Source organism: Labrus mixtus, chromosome 12 (assembly GCF_963584025.1).
Source record: "Labrus mixtus chromosome 12, fLabMix1.1, whole genome shotgun sequence".
NCBI lineage: Eukaryota > Metazoa > Chordata > Actinopteri > Labriformes > Labridae > Labrus > Labrus mixtus.
Window position 1 is genome coordinate 15,584,648 of NC_083623.1, and position 22,004 is coordinate 15,606,651.

Genomic DNA, 22,004 nt, shown 5'->3' on the forward strand with positions numbered 1-22,004 from the left:
GTGAGAACAATATGGGAAAAAAAACATATAGAACACAGGCACATAGAGTCAGACAATAGAAACAACAACAACATTAAATAACTGTCAATGGACTGAGCAGCACTGCACTCCAAGTACAACTTGTTTGAACTGAAATATATAAAGACTGAAAAAGTATGCTGCCTTAAAAAGTCAACATGTCTACTTAATTCAAAGATTTTGTGCTAAAATGTAACTTTTTATGGCTTAAAGAGGATAGTCTGAGAGTTGAGTGTTACAGCGAAGAACCCTGCATGTAGTGGACACAGAAGTAGACAGGATAGGATCTCAACACGCTGATTATCTATGTGGAGTGAAGAAAAGAGGAATTTGGGAGGAGACCGAGTTTGTATTCTGGGAAGAGACTGTTATGGAGAAGCAAAAAATATTCATCATGACAAAAAGAGGACAGAGGGACAGGGGGGTGGAGAAATCTGTGAGAACTGACAAACTTTGTGTAACTTTAAGAACAAAGCCTAATACAGTCAACCTCATAACTTATTTGGGTTATAAATTATTCTTATTACATGCATTTGCTTTGCTATGGCTTCTATACTTCTTCTATACTATTTATTGTCCATGGTTGAACGTTGTTATTGTATTTTCTGTTGTTTTTAAGGCTGTTTAGTGTGTACAAAACTTTGGAAGATATCTTAATAAGAATGGTGACCTGATGGTGGCCGAAGTTCGACTGTGTGAAAATTAGTAAGCTATCATTTTTAGGGTGTACATTTTTATAAAAAAGGTTCATAATAGAAGTCATTGTAATATTCACAAGAGTTTAATTTAAAAATACCATTTTGGCATGACAAAAAGATTCAGAACAAAGACAGAATGAAAAACACAAAAAGTATATTTCAGAAGGAAAAAAAAAGTATTATCAAAAGCAAAAATATTGCTGCTATAACTCATAATTATGTCCATAAAAATCTTGTGGACGCATGTCACGGTCTTCATCCCCTTGCTTTTTTCAGCACTTTCTATAAAGACAAAAAAAAATGTATTAGTACTATATTAGTTATCTAGTGTTTTATTGGTTAGTAATAATAAACACTACTGCATGTCATCACAAACTTTCAACTTGAATTCTGGAGGTGTTTCTGTTTTAAAAAAATTATTGGTTAATTTCACTACATGCATTCCTTAATTTTAAGATTTTGTTTGGACTCTACACACGGTAATATTTTGACCATAAATATGTTTACTAAGGGTTCAATCAGTTCAGCTGTACAACTCATGTATGCAGGAAAACTGGCAGCAGCACAAAACTAAACATTAAATGTATTGAAAAAACTGAAAGGCAAAAGAAGATGTATTATTATTACTGATTCTCTAAGTGGAAAAACTGTAAATTGGATTGTGTGGTGTAGTGTATAGCAGTCTTTGGCTTTTGAACTGTTAGATGGACAATACAAATGTTTGAAGATGTAAGTTTCTAAGAAGTAATGTTTTACTTTTTAGATATCATAAAGACCAAAAGAGTAGTAGGATGAATAACTAATGGGAACCTTTACGCCTCGTGTACGTGAGTCTATTAGTGACAATATTGTATGACTTTGGTCAAATTAAAAAGCAAAGAATTATGTTTGTATAAAAAAAGACAACGAGGGTGGCTAGAAATGTAGTTCAAAGAGTATCCATGATTCACGTCCCACTAATTGATTGATTGATTGATTGATTACATTTATTTCAGACATATCAAAAATACAAAACAAAATGAAAAGCACGAAAATACAACAAACAAAAAACAATGTTCAAATTATTTCACAAAAGAAAAAATAAATAAAAAGAAACTAACACTCACTTTGGAAACTGCTTTGAGATGTTGAGCTCTGATGGTTGCAGATTTTTCTTCAAAAGCTTTGGCCTTCGCCTCCTCTGCCAGGCTGTTCACAAACACCAGCGTTAGGAGCTCAAGCTAGAAAACGAGAAGATATTTAAATCGGTGTTAAAACAACCGATAAGTAAGTTCAAACAAAGAAAACACTCAAAATCACAGGAGACATTATAAAGTTATAAAGTCAGCTTCCTACCATTGCCTCTGACGCTGGTCCCATCTTTACGTTACTCTTCATCTTCCCTTTAACAGTATGTTTCAATTTGGGAGCCTTGTTCAGCATTTCGGCTAATTTATGTGTTAAACAACAACAACAACAAGCCACTCCACCGAAAGTCTGTTTACGTCTTTCAATCTCCCGCCTCTCTAACTTCCGGTTAAACCGATTCTTCTTCGTGGCATTTACAACGTCAAGTGTTTCCGATACCGCCGCCTATCGTTTCAACAACTGCGAAAACTAGGTGATTGTGTCGTTTGTAAACCGAGAACAAATTAAAGCTTTTGAGCTTCTTTTTTTTCGACGCAGATATCTAATCGACACTATTAAAAGGGTATTTAAGTGCTCGCAGTGCTTGTTGTGTGTTGTTGTTGTTCTTTATACTGCCATCCAGTGTCTACGTCACTGCTGCTGCCACCCAGGCAACACAATGTTTGTATCCGGGTCAGAGGACAGTAATGGCGGCGACCATGGAGAAAGCAGCCGGCATGAGTAATATGCTGCAGTTTATGAAACTTATCGGACAGCTCAAAGTAAGACTTCTCTAAAGCATCTTGCTAGTCTTCTGGCTACGTGGTTTCGTGCAAACAAATAGTCTATAATAATAATAATAATAATTAAAGTTATCCCCTTTGGGACAGGCTGTAATGTCTATGAGCTCAACCTCACAGTTAGTTTGACTTGTCAAACTTTTTGTTTATGAAGTGTAATTTAAGTTAGCGTTTTGCTTTTTTTTTTCTTAGTGTATCTCATTATTCTCATAACACATTGCACACATTGAAAACACTGTTAAAAAACATCCATAAGCTTGAGAGCAAGAAAAATGTATGGCTATTTGTCCCAAAAAACAACAAAAACATCTAAATAAACTAATATCAAAAATAATCAAATGACCACCATGGGGATGTAATGTACGCAGGTAAAATAAATCCAATGTCTATGCAAGAGCTGCGGTATTTTGCTTATTGTTTATTTGAGGAAAAAAAACAAAAGAACAAAGAAAATCGTGTCTCCTGCTGCCTCTTTTCATCTGGTAAAAAAAAACAATAGGCCCACCCAGGTGCATGCTGGTCCTCTACCTGCCTCTTACTTAAATAATCTTCGGTGCCCACAGTATTACCCAAATACCTAACAGAAATACTAATACAAAACTAAATGTACTTAACAAATAACTAGCAAAAGAGAAAACGTGTAGAATAATTAAATAAACAACAACACCCAAATATTAATAAACTAAATACAAAAACTAATTCTAACCACAATTAAATAGCTCCAACAATGTACTTTAAGGGTCTGTTCCAGAATAATTGAATAATTACATTAGAAAATATTTTAATGAAATATTACTTATTAATGATGTACAGTTATAGTTATCATTTAATTAATATGTTTCCTTCACTGGTTCCTCCTCTATGGCTGCAGTTACCTAATGACTTCAGTATTGGTTTATAAAGACACAACACGGGGTAATCTACTGCTCACAGGAACATTTTCTTGTTATATTTAAGGCTAAATGTTTTTGATCTTTTTCTTTGTTCATGTGTTGGTGTCAACCGTAGAGAGTCCCAAGGACAGGCTGGGTGTACAGGAATGTGAAGAAACCTGAAAGTGTGTCAGACCACATGTACCGCATGGCCATGATGTCTTTGACCATCACAGACCCCACAGTGGACAAGAACAGGTACTTCTTTCACACAGCGTGAACACACACGTAGACTCAACCCCATAATGAAAATTAATGTATTTTTTAGTATCCACTGACTTTAATTACAGACATTGTACTGATGTCAATTAGAGCACCAAACAGCAACTCATTCCCTACAGCTTAATTTCAGCCCATGTAAAGTAAATAAAAGCATAAATAATGTATTTATTATGCAGCGTAGTGATTTTTTTATTTGACAGAATATTAACTCAAGTTATGCTTATTATTCTTTCTTTAGATGCATAAAGCTGGCTCTGGTTCATGACATGGCTGAGTGCATTGTGGGAGATATTGCTCCATTTGACAACATCAGTAAAGAAGAGAAACACAGGCGAGAGGAGGCAGGTGTTTACATTCTACAGCAGACTCTGTCAAGTTTTCTTGAGTCATTATATTTACTAAGTGACCTACTAAGTATAACTTATTACCTATACTAAGTATTATTCTTATTAGCCCGACCTAACGATTATACTCGTGTAACATCTCCTCCTCATCTCTATATCAGGAAGCAATGAGACATCTATCAGGTCTCCTGCCTGAGGGACTCAAACAGGAGATTTATGGACTGTGGGAGGTATGACACTTGTACCTTTATGAGTGATCATGCATTTACTATAAAAACAGGGACAAACGTCTGTCTCACCTGCAGGAGTATGAAACCCAGGGCAGTCCAGAGGCCAGGTTGGTGAAAGAGTTTGACCTCCTGGAGATGATCCTGCAGGCTCACGAGTATGAGGAGCTGGAGGGAACGCCGGGTAGACTGCAGGAGTTCTTTGACTCCACCAAGGGTGAGTCTCCACAACGTTTCTGTTAGATTTTTATAATCAGTCACTCCTGAATTCTCTGTACGAAAATGTATAACACTTTGGGACAGATTTCTTAAGATTCCCCACTTTTCTTCTTCTTGATTTTTATTCCATCTAAAAGTACTGATTGACACGTGTTGTTATATTTTTTTTTTTTTTGTATTCTCTCTCTCAGGTCGTTTCCAGCACCCAGACGTGCTGGAGCTCCTCAGCTCTTTGAATGCAGAGAGAGAATGCCACACCAAAACACATGATGCACAGACGTCACCATCATCTTCATCAGCCTCTTCCCAGCCAAGTACAACACCACACACCTCCTGATGGCTGTCACACACACACACACACACACACACACACACAGACACAGACACAGACACACACACACACACACACACACACACACACACACACACACACACACACACACACACACACACACACACACACACACACACACACACACACACACACACTGGAATGTTACACCAAAAGTGTGTGTGAACAACAGGTATGCAAAAAAACGCATCACAGGACACGCCTACTTTTGAGGTGTTGAGGAAGATACCTAGATATTGAACAGTTTTTATTAGCCCGTCATCCCTCCTGTTTTACCTCAGTGCTTCGCTCCAGTGTTTGTGACGGCATGTTTTAATAAAGCACTTTAGAGGACACTAACTGCACCACTATCCGTATTAAATGCATTGTACTCAGACGACAAATGCAAAAACTGCCAAACGATATCCAAATGCAATAAAGTCTCAAAATATTATCATGTAATTTAATATGGTTTGAAAATTAAATAAGACTTCTTTTATAATCGCATTAGTTGGGAAATCTGCTCCTTTAACTCTTAAGTTGATTAAACTGCTCATATATAGAGAAACTACTAAAGTATTCAAACATTAATTTGCGTTAACAGGCTTTAATCCTCTGACAAATACATTTAGAAACACTGTTTACGTTACTCTACAATACGATTATCCAAAAGGAAAGTGCAGTGTGGTTGGTGATAACAGCATACTGTTAAAAAACGACACAACAGTTGTCAGATGTGGATGTTCTTTAAAGTATGCTGCACATTTTTTACAGAAACTGTCGTACGATTGGTTCTTTAACCTTCGTTTTGCATCGTTATCAGTAAGAGTGCTTCATGTAATATCAACGTTTGTGTTAATTTAAACTATTTTTAATATCCGTACATTAACCATAGACACAGTCGTTTATAATGGTGTGTGATTAGTTGCATACAGGTTTAAAAAAAACGAAAAAAACAACAACCTTATCTGAATGTAACAAATTATGTTTGAGAAACAAGACAGTGATGCAGAGTTGACTTGAAGTCCAACCCAACACATCCACCAATGTGACACATAATAGACAGAACAAGCATCACCTCAGTTATTTGGTTTTCCTGCTGCTCATCTCTCATCACTGAATAAATAGACGACCAGGCGGAGTGCAGAAAACATGAAATGATGCGAGGCGTCTCTTCAAACCACAGCAAAGACAACAACATCTTTTAAAACATCTACAACAAACATGAGAACGTAAAACACCATAAAGATTATATATATTTTTTAGAACAGAGTGATACTTTGAAAAACATACAAATCTATGTTTAATATTTAGTGGCACCAACCTTTGAAAAGAAAAGTAGTAAAAACTCATTCTTCAGTATCAAACCAGTTAGTTCAGCACAGGGTTGTTAAAAATCAGGGTTGTGCTTTGGGTCACTTTACTGTGAAGGGTTGAATTACAGCGGTGCTGCAGCTACAGTGGGATTTAACATTCATGGTATATACTGTATATTTCATATCAGCTACATGTGATCAATTTAAGATGATTTCTTTTTGGTCCATAACGAAACCGGTGTGGTGTTATTAGAGCAGGTGAAAACCTTGTGTGTTATCAGGGTCACGACATGTCAGCATCTGTTGACCTTCAGGATGAGCCTGATGTGTAATAGTTGTTTAGCAGCTGTGTGTTGTTTTTTTTTTAAACAGCCAGCATAAGACTTTATTAAATTAAGTAACAAATCTATTCTCTGTTCTTTGACTTCCCATTTCTACTCTGTCATAAGAAAAACATGAAAAGATGCTCTATCGTTACATTTCAAAATACGACCTGTTTTTGCCCAAACTACACGGCTCATGGCTCAAGTCTACGGGGTCATTTTCTTTCTACAGATTACTTTATTCTCTAGTAACAATGCACCAACCTAAAATGTGTGCTCAGTACAATTATGAAATTGAAGAGGGCCCCAACGCAAACTGCCGGCAACAGAAAATGCGCATATCTGTGTTACATGTATTTTTTACATAGTAAGTGGTATTACAGCAAAAAGAACCTTTTAGATGGCTGAAGAGGATTTCCTGTTTTAGTGTGAAATCATTTGTACATGTTACAGTTTTATCCAGGACTTTACTTGGATTTCAAGCCATATTTAAACATTTCTTTCGTAAAAAAGTAGTACCGGTTTATAGTTAAAACTTTAAAGTGATTTTCCTTCTTGGTATTAAAGTTATGTGTTGATGTTGTAGAGTTTTGAAACTTTAGCATCAGGGAATGGAAGCTGAATAGAAGTCAGAGCCTTGTATTTTGTGTTGAAGGAATTCAAGCTGTGATTTGTCAGCTGAGTTTTCAGCCCCACAAGCTGACATTTGACTCGGCTCATAATCCTCCTGAAATTTCATAAATGTTTCCTAAAGGCTTGACTGCTTTCCCCTTAGCCTTCATCTGATCCACACCTGTGGTTCAACATGGTTTGGAGGGCCATTTGTTTGGTCTTGCTTGCTCATAATAAAAAAAATTCTTAAAGCTTTGGGATATTTGGAGTGAATGGTGTCAATTTTCTACTATATACTGGATTTTTTTTGTTGCAGAGAAGGAGACTTTTTTTTGTTATCCAATAAAAGTGTAACATTTCAGCAGGAGCCTTGAGTAGTTAGGTGCTGGGATACAGCATTGGTCAGAGTTCTTGGCTTAAGTCCCGCCTCGTGCTGTTGCTGCAGCTCTAACACGTCTTCTCAGTGCTGTCCGTCGAGGGGCTGGTGGGCGTGTCCTGAGAGCTGGCGTTCGCTGCAGAGGAGAGGACGTCCTCAAAGCTGCCTCCGGTCTCTGAACCACCAACCTTTGTCTGTTCAAAAAATGCAAATATATGTATATCAACTCATAGACATGGCATTCCTGCCATGCTGCTGTGCTTCAGAATAGACTCCAGGAGGCAGACTTCCACTATAAAACAACTTGTTATAGAGGAACTCTTAATTCCTCATATTCAAACAGGAAGTTGTGTAGCCCCATAAACCACAGTTCAGACTATGGAAAAGGAATAAAGGGCTGCTACAGGTACGACTATCTGCACAAGTAGAAGTAGAAATTATTTTTTAAAAAGCTCAGTGTAAGAATGTGAGAGAGCAACTACAACCATAATATAATGTTCTGTTCCCGTTGTGACATCTTTCACTTTTAGACGCAGCAAACAGAGTAGATTTTGAGCCTGGCTTTCATAGGTATCAGTATTTGTTTTCAATGACTGACTATTCCTCACTATTTCTCTGACAAGGACCAGTACACACAAAGTCATGTGATCTCATTCAAATGTTTAAAAAAACTGATATTAATGATGACGATGCATTTTTAACACCTTGAATGAAGTGGTGCTGTGAATTGATTCTAAACAAACTTTCTTTAACACAAAAAAAACGCACCTTGATAGTGGTCACGGTGTTCTCAACTTTCTCCTCAAAAGACTTGAAGCTGGGAGAATTTCTGCAAAGAAAAAAAAAGAGAGATTGATTATTTTAGAACAAAAGCTCAGAATATCTATTATCTTTAACAATAATACAGATACAGGCATTTATATCCTCTCCTTTAAAACAGACCATGCTTGCATTTGTCGCACGGCAATGTTTAATCCTTCTTGTTTCTTAAGGATAACCTTTATATGGAACAGAGACACTTTATTGTGTATACACATACATGTGCTAAAGAGAACTAAGAAAAGGAAACTAAAAACGAGGGTGTGGGATATATGCATGTGAAAATACTATTTCAATGACTTGATTTCAATATTTCCACCTTTAAAAATAAACTTAAGATGCTGAAATTCCCTCTATAAATGTCAGTGAAGGAAACATTTACTTTTCTAAAACACACACACTAATGTAACTCCGTATCTGGTTATTGAACAACTGAACATTGTGTCAGAAATTAGGGAGAAAAAATAGATCATACATGAATAAAACTGACTCTCTCCCTCTCTCTCTCTCACTCACACACACACACACACACAAACACACAAAAGCAAGAAAGCACAGAGTGGTTACCTCATGGCGGGCATGCTCATAGAGTGTCTGATAGAGTAGCTGTCCCCAGAGAGCGTGGTGAGAGAGGAGGTAATGATTAGCACAGAGCATGCACAAAGACACACAAACAGTGAAGAAAAAAAGCCAGCAGAGTTTTAGCCAGACAAGTCGTTCTTTTTTTTATTGTGATTATTTCTGTGCCTTAAAGGGGATGAAACTGAGATTTTAAAGATATTTCAACTGGTTGAGAGAAGTAGAAAAGTAGCTAACGTCTCCAACATCGACACAGACAAAAAGGAGAAAACATCCTCTGAATCTTCAACAATCTCTTCAGCTCAGTAAACGAGAGCTCAAAAGTGAAGACGTCCTAGATTGTATTAGTTCATGACACCTTTTTCCCATGATTCATTGAGATCATTTCTAACACCAGTAGCTCCACCGTGAAGGTTGCCTTTACTGAACCAGACTCTGCTTACTATGTGAGTATGTACAAACCGGTTTGACCTATCAGCAGATCTGACTGATTCATTTCTTTAAGACTCGCAGCCTGAGACGCTTTAACGTACAGGCAGGGAAAGTAATGTGAAATGAGCAGCTGTGTGATTATTCTTACCCTATAGAGTTGGACCTTTGGAAAGCATGGGAAAAGATGGAAACATTTTAGATACTTTAAGAAACAGAAAAAGTCTTTCCAATTCTCTTCAGGTGGAACAGTTAAGTTATTAATATAAACAAATGCTTCATGAAAGAGTTACCTTACGCTGGTAATACAAGCAGTGATGACGACTTGATATCATTTAGGGAAGTAAAGAGACAGCAAACAACACTTTATCTCACCCATATACAGACATGCAAAATATATATCAAAATATATTTGAAGTACAACTTAAAAATGAACCTTTCTCTCTCTCTACACGCACAGTTAATGGAACTCCTTCATACATGTTTCCATGGAGATGATAATTACAGAAAATGTTGTCCACCAACAAATGATCTAGCTGATTGAACAAAAAAAAAAGTTAGTTGTTGACTGTGGTATGAAAGATTCCTAGACCTGGAAATGAGTCTGCAGATCTACACTTTTCAGTCCCCTTGTCTCAAAAACAATGATTTTTTTTAAAGTTAGATCCCGTGGTATATTTATTAGAGATTTTTAGATCTTGTTCTACGACATAAAAACACACCAGTTAAATACCCGACCCTCTGATTCATAAGGCTTTCTTCTTTTAAAAGATGAGGTTTCTCACAGGTAGCTTTATGAAACCACAGAGGTTGTCAGGGATAATCACATTTATCACACCGAACAAGTAACAGTTGTAATCCCAGTGGTGGTGACGCAGCCATACAGTCATGTCCTTTGATGGTTAAACTTGAGGTTTTTTTTTTTGTTCTTGGGATTGTATTTATGCCTGTGAGGATTATCCCAATGAACAAAACATTTGAGTATCAGAAACTTTTGTTTGTCAGAGAGAGCTTATGTTTTCTGCAATAATCCAAAATCCAATAGAAAATTCCCATGACTTCTTGTCGAGGGAACCAGGGTGATAATAACTGATTTTTTGAGAAGTCAAAAAAAGGCTTCCAAGGCTTTCACTAAGTAGAATTTCAAATAGAGCAGATCCTGAAGTATGTACTAATTCATAAATAAACTTGGAATCCATGGATTCATGAATCCAGAATAGTTCAAAAATCGATTCTGAATCAAATCGTGACCCCAAGAATCGAAGTCGAATCAAATTGTCAGACACCCAAAGATTCCCGGCCCTAATGGTAAAGTAGCAATCCAAATAATGAAAAGTTAATAGTTCTTGGTGTATTAAATGATACAAAATAGTTTGTTATTTCTAGAAATAAAGTCAGAACATTTGAGAGGTCATCTAGTAATCTGATAAAAGAAATACACATTTGTATTATGGTATTGATCAATATGTTGAGGTATGTTTTGTTTTATACAATAAAAGTAAATATGTGATGAACAAAAAGTCTAACAGATTGTTCACATGCTGTATCTTTTCAAAATAAAACTATAGAGAAAATTAGTTTGAAAATGGTTAGAAAATTGTACTGATGAGGTAAGAAACAACATGCAAGAACACACTTCAAACACTTCAAACAAACTTCAGCAAAAAAAACTACATGCTAAGTGTATACACTGCATCAATCCTCTGCACTCCATGAGCCTGAAACATACCTCCGAGGGATCAGAAACTCAAGACCAATCATGCTGTAATGACCAAAAATAATCAATTGTTTCCTTAGAGCACTTTATATTCCACCAACACAATATGATGCAATTCAACCAGGACTACCCCTCCCCCTGTTTGTCTTCTATGCAAAGATTCTTGTGATTGTCATTTGATCAAAGCTGCAAATAAACATGTCAAGTTGTCTTCAGGTGTTTACTCTGATTTAAAAACAGGTGACACTGTCCTTGTCTCTTTCCTCTACACACATGGGGAATGATTTCGTCAACATGCACTACCACACGTGAACGCACACAGGCCCACGTTCTCTCTCTCTCTCTCTCTCTCTCTCTCTCTCTCTCTCTCTCTCTCTCTCTCTCTCTCTCTCTCTCGTAACCATACACACATGATGCTCTATTTATTTCCGTGCATAACAACGCTAACGCTGTCTGGCACACTTTGTTCTGAATTTCAGCGTCTCAAACAGAGCGACCAGGGAGAGACAGAAAAGCAAAGAGACAAAGCGAGAGAAAGATTTGCCTCTGGCCCTTCAGCTCCCACAGAAAGCAGCTTAATGTGAGCTTACGTAATCTCAACTTCCCCTGAGCTGGATAGAGCAAGAGTCAAAATCTGCCTCAAAATCTCTCTGTGAGGGATGGGGATGGAAAGCACAGGAAAAGTGTCTGTGAATATGATAGACGTGGAACTAGTGCTGAAGGCTGGGCTTTGAAAGTTTGCAACCAAACTCAGCGTGCGACTTGTGTCCCAATATCTATACATCACAGGTCAACACAGATAGCATTCCCTAAATAAAAAGAAATGAGGTTATTGTTTACCTCATGTCTCCAAACTTTCTGGTGATGGCGCTGCCCAGTGTGCTGAAGGCTGCTGAGGTTTTCTGCCCTGCTGTGGACAGTGTCTCTGACGTCTTCTTATAGCTGAAACACAAAGAAGGTACACTGAAAATGTTAAAAAGAGTCCTTTAAGTTTCCTTTATCTGGATCAGAACAGCAAAACAACAACGGACGCGCTTCAGCACTAGGCCTTCATCAGCGTTCCGGAAAACGTTTCCTACTTGCAAACTTGCACTCAACTCTGCGCCTAAACAAACACCGTAATCTCTCATGTACAATACATATGACAATAAAGCGAAGAAACATAAGAGAGATAACTGCTCAATAAACAAATGTCATCAAATCAAAGTGGGGGATCTGTACGGCCATCACTGCTTTTTAATGTTGTTGTTTTGTTTTAGAAATGAACAGAAATAAAAGTCAGATAAGTTGTTCTGAAATAATTTGTCAATATAGTGTCTTTACTATCACTAACTCTGTTGTTTTTTGGGGTTTCATTTTGAACCCCTCCTCTTAACCTACAAACCCTTTTTCCTTCTAGATTACATTTGTACTCTTCATGTGAGCGTGTGATGAAAGTAGGAGGGGGTTTAGATTTGATTAGAGATGGGACAGATCTGATCTATTATCAGTATCAGGTCCGATATTGACGTCATTTATGTAACGGATATCATAATAATGATATAATCCTCTCCATTAAAACGAGATGGAACAGTTCCTTCTATGTGATCAAAAGTACAACTCTTAACATTCAATTTAAAATGTTTAATTTGAAAACCTGACAGTTGTTGCTGCTTCCTGTTCATATGTGAAACCAGAACTAAGTTAAAATAAATGTATTTGTAATATTTTGAATTCTTGTGCATTTTTAATTATTATGATTATTTTTTTGCTTTCTCATTAAGAAATTCAATGCCGTGTTTACTACAGCTTTGTGTAACCTTACACATAATACCAACAACATTAATAAGTAATATTAAAGAAATATCGTAATCAGTATCAGTACATATCTGAATTTTTTAAAAAGTGGATCGGTAAAATCAGGAAATGACTTAAAACCACAAATAAAAAGTATGATAATAGATGTACACAAAAAAATGTACAGTGCTGAGAGTATCGTATAGTATTTGGTTGAAAAATACGTTCTTAAGTACAGGATGACCTCATTTCTAAATCACCCTGCGCATTGTTCTCTGCATGATATGCTGCTTTAAAAAGGGTTTCTTATTGGCCCATATAAAAACAATATAAACTGAAACAGCATTTCTGCCTATTATATGGTCAAACCTATATATCATTGACAATCTAGTCATGACTAGTTGACCCACTTTATATACTGGTTAACATCACCTTAATGCTTCTGATCACTCTTAATATCGATCATAGATTTTCAATGTACATTTCAGCTTGATTCATGTTTTTTCCCGGGTTTCACATTCGTGTCATGGATTCCACATCATCAGCTAGTTTTTCCCGAGATCTAGTTCATAATAGATGAGCAGGGCCAGTGTTTGTAAAGTGATCTTCGGGTTGAAGTGTAACTGGATAAGATTGGAGGCCTTTTGAGACGATTGCTTTGCTCCTCTCTGTCTCTTGGTGTCTGAGAGCTCCCAGCTTGTGGTCCAATGAGGATATGAGGTTATTTCTCTGCATGCTGAAAAAGATAGCTCTATGATCAGAAAATATCCTAATTTGGAGGAGCATCGCAGAGCATTATAAGAGTAGTGTACAAGTTATATAATCATAATAGTCCGGAAATATTTTAGGATATTATTATCATGTCAATGGGAGAGGAGGATGGATTTGATTGGCATTGAATTGGATGCAGTATTGTGATTTTCAGTAACTACGCAGGACGTAGTGAGGTCAGTGATTGCCTTTGGCCCTGAGTAGCCTCTTGATTTGTTTTTAATCTGGTTTGTATCTGAGCAAAACACAGATAACAAACATGCAGCACAGCTAAGAGCAAAACAGGATTATGTCTTTTTAATTGGGTTTTTGATATCTGTGTGTATAACAGACACTCAGTGTAAGAAAGTATCTATGTTTTACCTGCTCTCTGCGTGCACGTGTGTTTTTGCGTTTGGTTAAAGGGCATCTATGTTGACAGCAAATAGAGGATAATAAACTCCTTTTACACTTACGCCGTAGAGGTCTGCATGTCTTGCCAGCCTCTGCTCAAGTTGTTTTTCATCTCGCTCAGCGGATTGATGCCCAGTTTCTGTTTGAGCTCTGCATGCTGCTTCTCTTTGGACGACAAAACCTGCCTCAGTGTGCTGATCTCCTCTTCCAGCTGGAAAACGACAAGACAAAGAGCTTTAAAAGACATTCTTCCCCTTGCTGCTTTATTTCGACTTCTTGTTCTCATTAAATGGTCGAAACATGTTAAACGTACTTTAGCTAGTTCTTGCTGAATCTCCTCTCTCTCCTCATCTGTGATGATGGAGTTGTTTAAGTTGACTTCAGAGACTAAATCTTCATCAGCCTCTCTCAGTGGATCTGAGTCCAGATATCCTGAAGGAAACACACAAACACACAAATGATGAAAACTTCATTTAAAACTCTATCTGAGATATAAAGAAACAAAGGAATGATGATACTGATAAGATTATGATGCCTATATCTCTAAAGTGTATCTGTATTTTTTCCTTTTTTTATAGTCGTGTCTCTATGTCTGATTCCACATATGTCTGTCTGTGTATGCCTGATGGGCTCTGTCTCAGTGTTATGTAATCTGTGGCTGCAGGCCGTGGAGCTGTAATCTGGATTTACTGACATGGATTATCTTGCTTTAACACAGCTAACCATCACTACAGACTGTGCCTCGCACACACAAACAAACAAGATGCTGTTTGTCAGAACAGAATGAATTTAAAGTTAAATTCAATATGTCACACAAAATATATAACAATGAGGAACGAATGTAGGCATCAACCTTTCTGTAAACCTTTGTAGGAAAAATATGATTTATCGTCCTTCTTGCCTCTCACAGAAACATCTTCCACACTGTACTTACCTCTGAAAACAGAACTGCGTCCTATACACAAAATCATACTGCTCATGTGCATCAGCTGACTCTTATGATGCTGCAGACATATTTTAAAAGCCGTAATTAAGTTTCAAGATTTTGCATTTGTTTCTGCATAGCTGAGAATTATTTGAAAGATGACACAAACCAAATCATTATATGTATTTGCAAGAGTTTTTTAAAAATAGCGGGATATGTGAGCCAACATAACAAAAACAAACCAAAAAAAACATGGTGAAAAACAAAATAAGAAACACAAACTTACACAATGCATACAGATAGATGATTCACATCAACAGCAAACAGCAGGATGAACCATGGAAGTAAGCTAATGTAGTCTATGGTGTCATTGTGTTGTTGGTAGACCTTGGTTAATGATTTGGTATGTAACTGTTTACACAGTGGTGATGAATGTAAATGGAAGGATTAGGCCTACTGTACCTGCTGCGAGACGTCCCCTCTCTTAATGTGGAAGCATTATAAAACAGATTAGGACAGAGAAAAGTCAGTGAAAACTGGGAAGAAAACAGACACATTGTCCACTCACCAAAGAAGACACTCAAATAAAACTCAGTTCACATTTAAATGCTTCAAAATCGAAAGTTAGAGGGAGCTCAGCAACACATGCAGAAAACACACACAAGTACAGCTAACAGCAAAACAAACTAAAGCACAGCATGAACCAGGCAGGCCTTTCTATAGCTAGGAGCTATTTCTGACTACATCACACAGCAGCAGGACAATTAGATATTAAAACCCCTTTGGCTCAGTTGGAAGCTTTCATAACTGTCTAAGTGCAAGGGGAGTCTTCGACCAAATCCTTTCTTTGGCTCACAAAGCCTCAAGAAGATCTCTTAAAATGCCAGCATGAGCACAAGAATAATTCCTACCGGTCATAAGTCCTTGTTAATTTACATGCTATAGCTAGCTAGGTTCCCTTTGAGCTAACACTGTTTATTTTATAGGCCGACTTTTAGTAATTCAGTTAATGAAGTTGTTTATATAGCTAAAAGAGGTGTCTGTGTTAGCTAACACAGGTTTCCTTCAAGCTAACACAGGTTTCTTTTAGCCATCTTTACAGCTAACTGGATTTCCTTTCTGCTGCCGCAGGTTTCTTTAACATTTTATTTAAGGGGTGGTTTTATAACATAGTTGTTTTTCTAGTAGAGGTGTTTTAATTGATAACTGGGTTTCTTTTAGCTACTCAGGATTCTTTATATCATGATTCCTTTGTAGCTACCACTGTTTTTTAAACTAAAAGTGGTTTGTTTATTGTTAACACAAATTCCTTTCTAGCTAACGCAGGTTTGTTTTAGCAATTTTTTTAAGCTAATGCTGCTTCCTTTCCACAAGCTGTGTCTTTGTGAGAAAGGATTCTGTGTCTGAAGGATGTATAAGAAATGTTTGTGAGAGTCACATGTTTTACAGTCATTATGGAAACAAAACGAACAGTGTTCAAGTGAATCTGGAATTATTAATATCAATGGATCTGCTCTGCAATTTTTACGAGATCTTCTTGTCTTTAAAATGACAGCAAAAATAAAAATGTTTGTGTTTGCTCCAAAAAGACTGTCCTTGTCATTTGTAATATAATACATTGCTGTAGCATTTTCCCCGTCCGCTGGTATGTGAAGAATGCTGAAACTTAGAAGTTCATGATCTCAGTCATGGGTCACAGCATGAAATCAGTTAGATACAAAGTAAGCTTTGGTCCTGAGAACAACTTATCAAATATTGGCACTATATCAAAACTACGACGTACTGCTCTCTATTAGATGGAGAGGGTTGATATTGTGACTTTGGTTAGTTTTTTAAAGCAATGTCAGCAGACATCTTGCAAAATGCTGGTAAATTATTATTTCAAGAACAGTTTTATTTTTTGTTAGTGTATTTATTGTTAATCAAAGGATTTGCCATTTACATTGCCTCAAAATGTACCTTTGTTCATTACCTAAGTACCCCTTGCTCACAATGTTGTAGGAACCATGACAGAACATTTTTTAAGGCAATTTGACTTTGGTTGAACAGTCAACATAATCGAACAGCAACAGTCGATAAAGAATATTTGTAAACACCACAACAAAATTTACTGGACTTATTTCATGTACTTAGTTTATTTGATAAAAGTTTATTTAAATCTCAGATGAGGCAAAGCCTGTATGTTGCTATGAAGAACATTTCCAACAGAAACTAATTTATACTTTTCAGCTGCTGTGATTATTTTTACATGTCAACTAAGAAGAAAAGGTTTGCTGTGTATTTTATCATTTATGCCATAGTCAATAGAAAGTAATGTCATACACCACACTTTTCCCTAAACCTATCAAGTCTCAAAAATCCTCTTATCGTGTGGATTTGTTGATGTTTTCTATATTTAATTCTTTAATTGAGTTTTTGTTAGTTCCATTTCCGCCCAGCACACCTTGGTTTAAAGCCCAATCCAAACTTAATCTGTTTTTACTTGTATTGGTTGCCCCATGTACAAAACAAAAGTCTAACAATACCCCAATTTATCAATTGGATTTAGTTTCTGTCCAAGATTACCAGACAAAACACAAATCAGTTGACCTCTGTGTCCTCAGAAGGAGCTGTAAGCTATAAACCTGTGCTGGCTCGAGGTCAGAGGTTGTAAATGTTCAACCAAAGTGAAATATCTTCTACTCTATAGTCTACATCCCTCTTCACCTTTGTCTTCCAGTTGCATATCCCAAGAGGTGGACATGACGCAGTTAGCCTGCGACTGTGATGTCTGACCCCAGGGATTATTCTCTTGACAACTTGTACTGCTTTCTGTGAGATTTTTCCCATTTTGGGCCACTGGAGCAAAGTCTTCACAGTATGACTTCTCTTTCACAGATTCTTCGTCAATCCGGGAAAACAAACCCTCATTCAAACCTGAACAAAGTTACAGTCTGTTACAGTTTCAATATCTTAGATTTAACAAAGAATGATAGCTTTGTCTTATGTTTCAGATAATGATTACCTGTTAAGTTATATTTTAGCTAACAAAGGATGTATCCCTTACCAGAATAAAGGGCTAGTTAGTGGGGTTTAATGATGTCATTACCAGGGAATCATTTCTTACTGGGGAAATTATTGTCCACTCGCACAGTTGCATCTTAATTTCTGTCCATCTCTTAATAAATGCTAGTATGCAGCACATTGTGTATCGATAAAAGACTGCATAAAAGTCGGTGTTACATCTTGGTTTCTAAAGGGAGGCAGGGGATGACTCCAGCGCTTAAGAAAAAAAAAAAGGCTGATTTATGGAACAAGATAAATAAGATGACTTTAGTTCAGAAGTTGCTACCATGGCAACTAGTTAACCAAGATAGGGAAATACTTTAGCAAAGAGTAGGCCTATCTGCGCCAGTGAACAATTATGGTCACCTCAGCTTCACCAAAAAGCAAGATGGTGATGGCCAAAATCTCAATGCTTTAAAACAAGTGTCCACATACAAAGTAGTGACGTCCCAAAACAGATGGTCTGGATTCTGCTTCTCACACATTATAATTGCTCTCTTAAAGAGGCTGGAGTCACAACTGTCATACCAGCAACTAGTTAGGGGCCAAGAAACAAAAGCATCTAATGGCAAAGAAGGCCAATGAGCACAAATATAACCAACAAAATATTTTGACTGTGATTTCTATAATCATATTAGTACCAATAGGTCTACATCCAGCTTCATACTTGAATTGATTTTCTTTTGAGTCAAGCGAAACATGAAAATGTGTCTCTATTCGCTTTAGTTTTAAGTACATAAATTTGGACTCTGAGAAATTGTGGTGACAATTAAAAAAAAAACATTTTGTTATTCAAAAGTGCTCTGATTTAAGCCTTGCTGTCTTCCAGATCGTAAATTAAATGTAAGTGCTCAGATAGAACTCATCAAACCTTCTGATAATAATCTGATTCTAACAGGGATACAAACTGCTGCCTCACTCATCTCAATAAAAAAAGTCCTTTAAACCTAATACCATTTTCTCCAATAATCCAAGTCAGTGATGTCAGAGAGCAAAACGCACACACTTTGACGTCACTTCCTCTGATCTGATTTACACCCCGTGATTCAGTGTGGATTGATGTTTTATTCTAATCTGGGAGAGTTGAGTCTTACCCTGCTCTCCCTCGTGTGTGGATGAGTTAACCCATTCCTCTCCGGGACCCATGCTGCCCCAGTCCACCACTGCTTCGCTCAGAACACTAGAGTACAACTCTGCAGCGGAGCAAGGCAGCAGGGTGAGAGGAGACAAGAGAACTGGTTATATACACACAGAGACACACACTGTGGTGTTTCTCCCATGTCCATCCAGGCTCGGTCAGTAACTTGACAGCGAGGTCTGTTCCATTACTGAGCCGTTAACAGTTTATTTGACTCTGCGTTTGCACAGGAACAGGAAGTCTGACTTTTGACCCTTTGTGGCATAGATTTAAATTCTTCTAAATTCTAACCCTGAGCTGTTAAAACAGGATTCACCCGATTCTTACCATACACAATATCATCCTAGGAAGCAGAACTATGCCTAACAGAGTTAACAATGAGATCTTATGCAAGGTGGTTATTGAGCAACCTGAGTACTCTGGTTGCTGATGAAATCTCTTATAATTCCAGCAGTGCAAGAGGAAGCAGAGTGTTGTTTCACTAACAGTGATTTCCTTCTAGTGTCATTTTTTGATCCACTGGTAAGAGGCTAAACGAAAGAAAAGGTCAGTGTTCAACAAAAAAACATGAGGGGTGGATGACATAACAATTCAACCATCAAGTTAACATAACATGTTTCACAGAAGCAGATTCAGTGGGCTACATTTAGCAGTATTCTCAAAACTTAATGTGGCTGATTGCTAAAACAAAAAGAAGTTAAAGCATCTTAACGTAGCCTCTTTTAAACCAATCTGATGTTTTTCATGGGCAGCTTGCTGTTCATCAACAAAAAATAGTATTTAATGAATATACATTTTAACTATCCTTCTCTTTACTCTCTCTTATTTCTGTTTCCTCCCCCCTTCCCTTTTGCCTGTGGATGAATACCTCTGGTCACAAGACTCCCATTTGGCCCACTGGTCATGTGGCTATGCTAAATCAGAGGCCTGGGGATGGTCATATGGCTGCAAAATCAATTGAAGCTGAACTCGGGGCCAAGTTGCCTACAGTTCTGTCAAACAGCGGTATATGACTGACCCTTTTTCATGCCCAAGATTCAACTTTAGGTAATTACAGCAGCATTGTCATGGGAAAGTTTAAAGAACGTATACTAAAATACTCCTATCACTGTAATAGATTAGAACCTTTTGGGTGCTTTATGAGCCTATAATTCAATCATAAATACTAATTTCCATGTGGAGCTAGTTTCATGGAAAAGACCTGCTGACCCTCAGTTAACCAAAGGCAAACATTCAGACCTGGAATGCAAAGGCATGTAATGAAGTACCTGCATGAATAAACAGTACCTCCATCCCACTCACTGCACTGATGTGGGAGTCATTGCACTCCTCGACTATGTCATGCCTCATTTTGCACACTGTCCGTAAACAAAGGATGAATCACGTACAGAGAGATTGCATCTGAATGTTTAAAAGTAGAATTAAATGTGAAAATGTTACAGTTTAATGAAAATGATGGCATCTGTTCTAAGATTTCTAAAGAATTGATATTAGCACTCTTGTATTTTGGTGTTTAAGACTGCACTGTTTAGTTTAAAGCTTGCTTCACAGTAACTAAATCTACCTGATGGTTAACAGGAACACATTTTAGAGATCAACAGAGTATAGCACGGGTTTGAAACACCCAAAATAAGTGAAACCTCATGCATCAGACCACCAGTCAGGAAACAGCATCCTACTGAAGGACTTAGTTCTGTCTGAAGTTTCTCTGATGTCTTGAGAAAACAATAAAACAAACCTACAGAGCCAACTGTGCTCCACGATGCTTCATTTCTGCATGCTTGTGGCATAGTAAATCTTGTCAGTTAGATCACTAGAAAAAGCACGTTTTTTTTAAAGAAAAAGCAAAGGGAAAAAGAAAATTTGAAGCATTGTGCTGCACAAGAAATTGCACAGTAGCCTCAATTACATATATGCACAACACAACTCATTGATAAGTAAATCAATTGTGTTTAGTGAAGTGTTAGCACTCCAGAATTGCACAGTAGGTCACAAGGCCTGCAGATTTTTAATTTTCCATGTAAAAAATACATTTTGTTTTCTATTTATTTCACCTCAGAGCAGTGACGTATGCACTCAGCCTTCATTCAAGTTTAGCTCATTATCAGATCAACTGCCGACACTGTTTCTCACTTCTGTTTGAAGAATAAAAGTCCTGTTTTTAACATTAACCGACACCAACTCACCTTGTTGTCTGGTCTCCATCAGTTACAGCCAGGTGAACTTCCCAAATAACCTCCTGAGACAGCACGCGCAGCACCAGGTCTTCAGGTCAGTGTGTACCATAGGTGTGTACTCGGGTTTCCTAGGCTGTCACGCGCCGGGCCAGCTCTCAGGCGGAGCCTCGAGCTCGAGCCAATGGGCTCGCGCTGTTGTAATTTGCTTAATTCACAAACCGGACATAGATCCTGGCAGTTATCTGCGCTCATTGGACACGACAGAATACGTTTCGAGTAACAAATAATTTATAAACACAAGAATGACTACTTGTCAGCCCTGGGAAAAGCGTTTTGATTCTTTTAGAGGAAAAACCTCAACACAAAAACCTTGAGTACCTCTATGTTTTAATTTTGTACAGTTGCCTACTTTTGTTTTTACATTTCTCATTTGTTTCTCTAAAAACCCTTGCGCAATGCCTTTAATTGTATTGATGCACTCCTTAACATAAAAAACTAACAACCACTATTACTGTTTATAACAAGACAATTACTATGAAGAGATTTAGTCATTTCTAAAATTGGCATATTAAGAGCTTTTTTGTATTAAGTAATCCCCATAATTATAGTTCATGATGAGGTATTTATTTTCTTGGATCGTGACTATAATGTGCTGAATCACATAACCTAGATCTTCTTCAGCGTCATATAGGGGTGAGCCTCCCGCAGTG

General features: G+C 37.3%; 3 protein-coding genes across 9 annotated transcripts; 1 reads left to right on the top strand and 2 right to left on the bottom strand.

Annotated features, from left to right (window-relative positions):
* Window positions 1-780: 780 nt before the first annotated feature.
* Window positions 781-2,346, bottom strand: cenpw (centromere protein W). Its single transcript, XM_061052301.1, has 3 exons — window positions 2,052-2,346; window positions 1,823-1,936; window positions 781-998 (listed from the first exon to the last, which is right to left on the bottom strand). Exons 1-3 carry the CDS (start codon window positions 2,136-2,138, stop codon window positions 972-974), a joined length of 228 nt encoding a protein of 75 aa, XP_060908284.1. The 5' UTR covers window positions 2,139-2,346; the 3' UTR covers window positions 781-971.
* Window positions 2,347-2,486: 140 nt separating this feature from the next.
* On the top strand, window positions 2,487-5,935 carry hddc2 (HD domain containing 2). The gene is made up of 6 exons (XM_061052300.1): window positions 2,487-2,605; window positions 3,632-3,753; window positions 4,016-4,122; window positions 4,287-4,351; window positions 4,427-4,565; window positions 4,759-5,935. Exons 1-6 carry the CDS (start codon window positions 2,531-2,533, stop codon window positions 4,902-4,904), a joined length of 654 nt encoding a protein of 217 aa, XP_060908283.1. The 5' UTR covers window positions 2,487-2,530; the 3' UTR covers window positions 4,905-5,935.
* Window positions 5,936-6,426: 491 nt separating this feature from the next.
* On the bottom strand, window positions 6,427-21,452 carry tpd52l1 (tpd52 like 1). Of its 7 annotated transcripts, XM_061052293.1 has the most exons (11): window positions 21,304-21,446; window positions 19,074-19,172; window positions 17,641-17,850; window positions 15,397-15,417; window positions 14,323-14,441; window positions 14,072-14,220; window positions 11,910-12,011; window positions 9,504-9,518; window positions 8,912-8,950; window positions 8,294-8,354; window positions 6,427-7,719 (listed from the first exon to the last, which is right to left on the bottom strand). In XM_061052293.1, exons 1-11 carry the CDS (start codon window positions 21,320-21,322, stop codon window positions 7,597-7,599), a joined length of 957 nt encoding a protein of 318 aa, XP_060908276.1. In that variant the 5' UTR covers window positions 21,323-21,446; the 3' UTR covers window positions 6,427-7,596. The 7 variants fall into 7 exon arrangements, with proteins under 7 accessions (XP_060908276.1, XP_060908277.1, XP_060908278.1 ...); XM_061052294.1 differs by lacking the exon at window positions 9,504-9,518; XM_061052295.1 differs by lacking the exon at window positions 8,912-8,950.
* Window positions 21,453-22,004: the final 552 nt, after the last annotated feature.